The sequence below is a fragment of the Spea bombifrons genome, chromosome 1 (assembly GCF_027358695.1).
Source record: "Spea bombifrons isolate aSpeBom1 chromosome 1, aSpeBom1.2.pri, whole genome shotgun sequence".
In the NCBI taxonomy this organism is placed as follows: Eukaryota; Metazoa; Chordata; class Amphibia; order Anura; family Pelobatidae; genus Spea; species Spea bombifrons.
The window spans coordinates 1,194,096-1,203,354 of record NC_071087.1 but is presented as its reverse complement, the minus strand read 5'-3'; the positions used below and the strand labels follow the sequence as shown (position 1 = coordinate 1,203,354).

Below are 9,259 nucleotides of genomic sequence, written 5' to 3'. Positions count from 1 at the left end.
TGTGTGTGCGTTAGAGTGGTGTATGTGTGTGTATCTGTAAGTGTATGGTGTTAGAGTGGTGTATGTGTGTATCTGTAGGTGTATGGTGTTAGAGTGGTGTATGTGTGTATCTGTAAGTGTATGGTGTTAGAGTGGTGTATGTGTGTGTATCTGTAAGTGTATGGTGTTAGAGTGGTGTATGTGTGTATCTGTAAGTGTATGGTGTTAGAGTGGTGTATGTGTGTGTATCTGTAAGTGTATGGTGTTAGAGTGGTGTATGTGTGTGTATCTGTAAGTGTATGGTGTTAGAGTGGTGTATGTGTGTATCTGTAGATGTATGGTGTTAGAAGGGCTGTGTGTGCGTTAGAGTGGTGTATGTGTGTGTATCTGTAAGTGTATGGTGTTAGAGTGGTGTATGTGTGTGTATCTGTAAGTGTATGGTGTTAGAGTGGTGTATGTGTGTATCTGTAGATGTATGGTGTTAGAAGGGCTGTGTGTGCGTTAGAGTGGTGTATGTGTGTGTATCTGTAAGTGTATGGTGTTAGAGTGGTGTATGTGTGTGTATCTGTAAGTGTATGGTGTTAGAGTGGCAGTATGTATGTATGTATATGTTAGTGTAGAGCTGCCCCTAACCATCATCATATCTCCGACATTGTCTGGACTCACCAGGAGCTGGAGCCCAGTTGCAGGAGATGGCGCACACCCTTGCAAAATAACACTGCTCAGAGTGACAGTGTAGAGAAATCACTAGAGCAGTGAGCGTGTGCACGGGGGCAAAACAGGTACGCGGTACAGACAGGGGATATCCAGAAGCAGAGTCAAACGTAAGCAGAGGTCAGGGCCGGCAGACAGGGTTCACAAACGGGGGTATCAGAGCAGAGGTCAAAGTCCAGGAAATCAGACATATAATCACAGCGCATCCAGAAGCAAAAACAACAACCAGATACTGGGCTGGAGGTGAGGCTGATGATGAGGCCAGGTGAGAGAGGCGGGGTTCAGTCCATAACAGAACTAGGTGATGATACAGTGAGTTTAAGTCCAGCCGGGCCTCTGAAAGGGGCGGCCATGCCTTGCAGTCTGTGGGACTCTGGGTGATGCCTGACAGACATCCTAAATCATCCCAATACCCAATCACAATCATTATCCCCCAACCGCTATATTCATACCCCCATTATCACATTCCTCCCAACCATGATTTCCACCCCGTAACAATATTCACCCCATATCGCACCACAATCACCCCCCCTTCACCTTCATAATGTAACTTCCCATCATCTCTACACCCCTCCCCTAGTGTGCCCCACATCATATTCATACAATATTCAACAATCATTTTTACTAATTCATACAATTTAACACAGGGAGCGTAACTAGAAATCATACCTCCCCGGGGCGAAAATTGCCCCTGACTTTGCAAGAAACAGACCCCACACGTTTGCCCCCAAACAGTTTATCAGAGCCATCTTTTACCCCAAACATCTTCTTTGTGCCATATTTGCCCCTAACAGCTTGTCTGTCATCTTAGTTTTTTAAAACCATTTCTAATAGAGCTGGTGTTATTATAGATTATAGAGGGATTATTATAGATTATATCTGGGGTTGTTATAGATGATAGCTGGGGTTGTTATAGATTATATCTGGGGTTGTTATAGATGATAGCTGGGATTATTATAGATGATAGCTGGGGTTGTTATAGATGATAGCTGGGGTTGTTATAGATGATAGCTGGGGTTGTTATAGATGATAGCTGGGATTGTTATAGATGATAGCGGGGATTATTATAGATTATATAGATTATATTGTTATAGATGATAGCTGGGGTTATAGATGATAGCTGGGATTATTATAGATGATAGCTGGGATTATTATAGATGATAGCTGGGGTTGTTATAGATGATAGCTGGGATTATTATAGATGATAGCTGGGATTATAATCTGGGATTATTACATCTATTTTTATAATTATATGTTATACTATGGGTCTCAGCACTGTTTTACCTGCTGGGGGGTATTTGCTGCTCTCGGCAGTAAGGCGAGTGTTTTCTAAACGTTTTTGATCCCTTTCAATGGGAAATTAGTGGGTGAAATAACAGAAGCATGTCTGTCTTTAAGTACGGTAATTGCTTAAAATTCGATAGTTTGCGCTTGATTGTAGCCGAAAGGCCAAAAAATGGTACGACCCTGTCTTACATTTGATGACGACCCCCATTTTAAGTATTATTTCTGCCCGATCTACTAGAGGAACTAAGTGAGTTTGTGAGCCTCATATGCCATTTATTAAGAGCTCGTTGGCCCTTGAACCCTCGGGCACCGGGCTATGTGTGCCGGGCCTCACAAAGTACTTTCCATCTGTGAGATCCCTCATCCCCTTCCTTTTCCGAAAAACCTTTTTTTGCCTCTTTTCCCCCTTTTTATCTCCATTGGTCCTTTCTCCTTTTTTCCTCCCTTTTTCCTTTTTTCTTTTCTTCTCTCCTTTTTCTTCTCCCATGGATGGATTACACTCCCTCATGCACATTTACCCCAAACAAAATCACCGGTTACTTTATTTTTAGAGAAGCCTTATTGTAATATTTACCTGGAAACACAATGAATAGGAGTCTCACCCCCCCCCCTTTTCTCTTCTGTACCCTTTTTATTCATTACAAAAAGGCTATAAAAATCTATATTACCAAAAAAAAAATAATATATATATATACAGCTTGCTTTTCACATATAAGTCAGGTAAAATAGTCTTTAATATATATATAAATGTATAGGTAACATATAGGTATAGGCTGTCCTTTTCCTCGTAGCTAAAGACGGATACAGCTTGGGGAGTAAAGGGGCTCCTTTCTAAAATTGAACTTCATTTTGTTTGTTTTATTTTAGTCGGGTTCCAAATAAAGATTTAATTCAGATTTTTTTTTTTATTCTCTGTCTCATTTACTGTGGAAAACGTTTGCGTAAAGTTTATTGAAGGAGAGACGCTCCACATCTGAGGTAACTGGCGCCAACATTTAATTTATTATTAAAAAAATGTACATTATTGGAATACTCTTTTTACTCTTAACTCTTTCTATACTGAGACTGGGAACGCCAAATTAATGGGGTTTTGGTATGGGTGATGAAAAATGGCGCCAAAATGTTGCCCCAAAGCTGCGGTGCTCACTGAAAATAGGGCTTTTGTGCTGACGACCCACGGACAGTCTTAATAAGAAATCCTGAATATAATGGTTTTGCCCAGTTCATTATTTATTATCTACTATATATATCTGCGTTTCACGGCTTATCTGGGGTCAGGATTATTTCTCTTCTTCGTGTAAAGCACCGGCTCAGATAATCTTGAGTCTGAAGCTACTCAGCTGTATAGGAACCGGAACAATGGAGGCGACGAAAACGTTTTATTCTCCGCTCTTTTTTTTTTATGTATCCTCCATTTTTATCAATCATCTATTCATTTCATTTCTCTTTACTCACCTCCGCATTTAATTCCTTTATCATCCTTCAACAATACTACCCAAGGGCCCCTGATTGTCATGTCTGCCCCCCCGATGCCCCTCTTTTCTAGGAGGTCAGAGTGTTTGCTGGGTATGAGGGTATCGCAGGGTTCTACAGCCCTAAAAGTCACAGGGGTTTGGGAGAGGGACTGGCCAAACTAACCAAGGACACCTGGCAGGTATAAAATATACCATAGGCATAACACGGCGTAATGTTCCTAAACACCGAGAGATCTGTGCCAAAAGCCCCAAGTGCTTCTTTGGTATTTACAGAGTTCAACTTAATCATAATCAGGACTAGCCTGCTGACTCCGGGAGAGGACGCACCCTGGCCTCCAGCATTAAGTAGCGTATGACAGCTCCCTATAACAACGCCTTCAGTTCTGTTCCTTGCTGCGTTCTGATGTAATCAGAAACGTGTCATGCGACCTTTACCCCCAAGTATTCCTCCACGCGCCCCACTGCAGGGTATTCGGGCCGTAGAACGGAGAGACACTTAGTGGTCTAATAAACATGGACCTGCAGGAAATTAACGCTTTAAAGGGGGCATATGGCTACTTCAGAACGGGGCAATTCCTTTCCATAGATGAAGTCTTTGTCGAGACGAAATAAATTGGAGATCATTTATATATCTTTTACCGGATGCAGGGGCGTACCTAGAGTATTTGGCACCCGGGGCGGATCCTGTAAGTGGCACCCCCCCCCCCCAAATGTAAAGACACTGTATGTCAACTGTAAACAACAAGAAATCTGAAAAAATAAATGAATAACTTATAAGTAAAATAAACACGTTTAAATAACATTTACTGAACATATAATAGTGCTTTCTTTAATAACCCTCCAAAAAAAACGGCGTCCACATTGCCCGCATAGAACCTGACCAGCACCCAAATTACACACACATAGGAAGTGCCATAATTGCCCCCAAACAGCCCAGCATGAGTTAGCATTGTTCCCAAACAGCCGAGTGTACGCCATCTTTGTCCCATAAACACGCTACCTGTGCCATCTTTGTCCCATAAACACCCTGCCTGTGCCATTTTTGTCCCATAAACACCCTGCTTATACCATCTTTGCCTTTTTGACAAATCAACTATACACCTATGATTAACACAAACACTTTTTAGTCACTCACTAATTCACTTTCATTCACATCATTTATTCTTTCACACAAATTATTTATACATATTCATTGATGCATTCTCACAAATTCATTCATTCTCTCACTCATTCACACAATTCATCCACACATTAATCCATTCATTTTCGCTCTCTCATTCTGACTCTTTATTTCAATATTCTTGCTACCCCTCCCTATCTACCCATTCTCACCCCCTTCTGCCCTATCTACCCCTTCTCACTCCCTTCTCCCTATCTACCCCCTATCCTCCCGTCTCACTCCCTTCTCCCTATCTACCCCCTCCTAACTATCTACCCTCTCCCCCCTTTGAAGTTCACTTACCTTTCAGGAGTCCTGCGGTGGGCAAGGCCTCTGTCTCCCAGCTCTGCCACTGTATGGAACAGCATGGTAAGTGTGGATTGGTAAATGTGTGAGAGTGATGGGAGTTATGATGTACTTTAGAGCATAATTATATAATGAAAAATACATTGGAAATGGTACAGCATAACACCCATCACTCTCACGCACTTACCAATCCACACTTACCATTCCAGATGCCACACATACCAATCCACACATACCAATCCACAGATTCCACGCATACCAATCCACAGATTCCACACATACCAATCCACATTTACCAATCCACACATTCCACGCATACCAATCCACATTTACCAATCCACACATACCAATCCACAGATTCCACACATACCAATCCACACATACCAATCCACAGATTCCACACATACCAATCCACACATACCAATCCACACATTCCACACATACCAATCCACACTTACCAATCCACATTTACCAATCCACTGTCACTCTCACTGAATGATTTCCTACCTTTCCTCTTTTCTTCTTACAGCAGTCAGCTCCTTTTCTTTCTCTTCGCTCCTCTTCTTCTGTCTTCTTCCGGGTTCAGAGGGCATGGACGGCGGTGGGCGCGGCTTCAGTGTTGTGCGCCGGGATCTGACAACAAACCCCGGCGCACAGCAGCAGTTGCCGCGCAGATCGCGAGGGAGCGGTATCGGAGGTCTTTAACAGACCTCCGGCTCCCTTGAGTGATTTTAAGCTGGTTCCACCGGCTTAAAATCACTCAAGGGAGCCGGAGGTCTGTTAAACACCTCCGATACCGCTCCCTCGCGAGCCTGCTCCTCCAGCGGCGGACATTACTGTCCGTCTCTGGAGGGGTGCCGGGTGCCGGCAAGTTGGCACCCCCCTGATGAGCGGCACCCGGTGCGGACCGCCACCCCCCCCGCCCCCCACTAGGTACGCTACTGACCGGATGCTTGATTTTTCCACACGCTCATGCACATTACTCTCTGAGTTGTGCCTCATCATAATTGTAAGTGCATTCTGCATTTATTAAATTTGTCTGTGGAAGATACTGCACCATCCTGGTCTGTTTTATGTTTACAGTCTTCAAGATTTTCATCATCAATACTGATTTTCCGATGAGCTCCTTTCTTCCGGCCCACTTGTGAGTGGAACTTACAGCACATTTATTTAATTTATTTTTACATATTACACTATTGTTATTTGTTTTTCTTCCCCCATGTATATGCGCTCCATGTTTGGTTTTTTGAAGTCTATGACTGCTTGGAATCCAGAGGATGTTTACACGGAGCAGGAGAGGCGATGAAGTCAATTATTAGCAAAGTGAAGTCCCATCTGCTTCTTAAACTGAATATCACTTTGCCGATCAGGAGACTGCGGCACGTCACCACGGAAACGGGTGTCATAGGTATTATTCGCACGGAAGCTTTCAAAAAGAGTCCGAGAGAAAGTGAGGTTTTTAGAGACCTCTCGTTTTGGAGCGCGGAGGTCCTTTCGGGTGACACCGAGAGAGCTCGTCAAGAAGCTTACGAGAAAGTGCGTCATTTGGTGGCACCAGAGATGGCCGCCGGTTTCCAAGAAGACATCAAGGAACAGTTCGCCAACTCGCTGGCTTTTGATAATTCATCTTCTCGTTATGGAAACTTCGTCTTCTCCTTCCCGCTCTCTGACTTACCGGATGCGTATAAAGACCAGCACTGCCGGGGTGGCGAGCCACAGCTCAGGGTGTTGGGTACCGCAATGTACAGGCGTGAAATTGCTCACGCTGTCGTCATCCATAGTCCGGAAACCGACCGATATAACGACTTTCCGCTGGTGCCAGTGCTTTCCCGCCACTCTGAGCCTTTTCCTTTTGTTTATCAGAGAGATGGAGATGTGGGAATGTGGTGGACGCCAGAATCTACGTCCACAACCATAAAAGTGAGGATTTTGGAAGAAGGTCGTATGACGAGGACATGTGCCCTGGACCAGCCCTGTTTGGGGTATTCTAAGGATGGAAAGTGCCCCCACGAGCATCGGTGTGTGTGGAACCACCTCATAATAGCTTTCCATCTGCCTGAAGGCCAACACTTTGCATTTCCCAAAGAGAAGCTCCTGCAGAACCTGTCTACATGTCACGGGGCCACAGATAAATACCTGAAAGACACTATGGTGACAAAAGAAGAAGCAGAAGGAATAATACGGGAATTCATGAAAATATAATAGATTATTAAAACACTCGGCTGGCTGAAGCAGTGAGAGAGCTGGTGGAGGAAATCCAGGAGCACAGCCTGAGGAACGCGGTCTGGTGGCCCTGACAGAATGTTAATGGAGATGTTAAGCCAAAACATGGCGGAGCATGTATTTTTCTATACAGATTTTAACTCTCAGTATGCCCAGCCAGCTACTCGGTTAGCTCAATGAGACCCGAAGACCATATCGGCTGTGATGGCCAGGGCCTGTCTGCCACTTCAGCTGCTGAGAACCAGTAATCCCATCACAGATAGCCGATAGACAGATAGGCTTAATGGAAGCTGCACTACGTTATTAAACAGGAAAATGTTTTAAGTGAGTAAATATTATATTTTGAAGTTTTTATATAAATGACACGATTTAACGTATATACGGTATTTTAAATCAAAACAATATAATAAAAGCTGATGTTTTAATTAAAAACTTTAATTGTTAAGCAGCGATGCATCTTTTTTTATTTTTTATCATTTTGTATCTAAAATTGTATTTTTTTAACATTAATATATTTGTCAAATCACAGTAATTTCCATCATCTGTGTTCTGTTCAATAACCGTTATATAATTACAGACCTGAACGCAGTTACTTTCCAAATATTGTCTGATTTTGTGATTTTATCTTAAAATTGAATGCATTGGAAAAAAATAGTAAATCCATTTTAGTAAAACATTTTTTAAATATCATTATTTGTAGTGAAAAGTACCAATAAGGATAGCGGGGGAGGCTTTGTGTTGTGGGGGGGGGGCAAAACGCGTCTGAATCTAGTCTTGCCCTTTAAATTCATGGGTAAAGTACGGGGTGTTACTAAAATAGAGGTTATGTAAAAATATGCTGAAGACCAACACCCTCTTTGTGTGTGAGAATGATCTTATTTGGTCTCGGCGGTTATCTACTGGTATAGTAAGAGCCGGTGCTGTTCTCCTCTCCGGACAGTAGATGGCGCAGGTACTCTCAGAAGGGTCAGGTACACGTTTGGCCATTTAAGAAGCTGCCGATAAAACATGGAAGCCCTAACTGTGCGCGGCCTCCTGTTCTTTCTTGTACCGGATCCAAGTTTCTGCTAAGTTTGAGACCGATAACATATGGTTACATTTCCTCAATGTATTTGCCTCTACCACTTTTGCGGGAGGCTGTTGTACTTATCTACCACTCTCTTAAGGCTCTGGTCCTCTAGTTTTAGCGAGTTCTCGGAGTGGAACCCGTTGTCCTCTCTCATTGGTGCAGACACATATGACATCACGTATGCGCCAGGCCTGGAATGCATACCTGGGAACTCTCCCGGTGAAACCTCGCTTCTCTAGGACTCTGGGCCACCGCAGGAAAAATCTGGATCACGGTAGCTGCCGCCCCACTGCTCACCCACTCCCACTCCAATAATGGCAACGGTGGCTACTGCCCTCCCACATGAGAGGGGGTGCTCACACTTCCCAGGTATACTGAAATGGGACATCGGAATGTTGGTAAGTATGCGTTTTAACCCATCATCAACAAGTCACATCTAGAACTGACCCAATCCAACTGGACAACTTCAGGCAAGGAGGCCGAGTCAGTGACATACCAGTATCTCCCCTCGGTGCTCTGCTTAGTGTGAGTGGGTTGTGAGTCAAACTCATCAGCTTTATTGAAGAGATTGCCTCCTGAATGAGGCTTCTACCTTTATAACACACACTTATTCGCTTTGGTCCAAGTAATGCTGACTATAGAGACAGACATGGCTTAACGCAGCATGTATAATCTGAAATGAGAGCATAATTATGAGCGAGGCGTTAAGAGAGTTCAGGACTCTGTTTTATGTCACTGAGTGAGTCAGACTCTCTACTAAACATTCCGCTCACACGCTTCACGACATGCACACTTTGCCCTCTCCCCCCTCCACCCAAGGTATTCCCCCGGCAATATACGTGACTCCTGACTGAAAGTTATTTAGATAACAAGTCCAAGGTTGTGATCGCTGGCACAATTTTTACAATGCCTCCCAACTGTCCCACTTTCGGAGGAACAGTCCTGATTTTGCCACTCAGTCTTTCGCAGCAGAGGTAGAGCTCAGTAAGGCAGCTGGATCCTGATTTAATTGTCCGGTGTCTGGGACACCAGGAGGGCCGGATTGGC

At 43.8% G+C, this 9,259-nt stretch overlaps 1 protein-coding gene across 1 annotated transcript; it reads left to right on the top strand.

The window, feature by feature from the left end:
- Nucleotides 1-6,195: 6,195 nt before the first annotated feature.
- LOC128468342 (uncharacterized) lies at nt 6,196-7,805 on the top strand. Its single transcript, XM_053450032.1, has one exon. It carries the CDS (start codon nt 6,223-6,225, stop codon nt 7,120-7,122), a length of 900 nt encoding a protein of 299 aa, XP_053306007.1. The 5' UTR covers nt 6,196-6,222; the 3' UTR covers nt 7,123-7,805.
- The last annotated feature ends 1,454 nt before the right edge of the window (nt 7,806-9,259 follow it).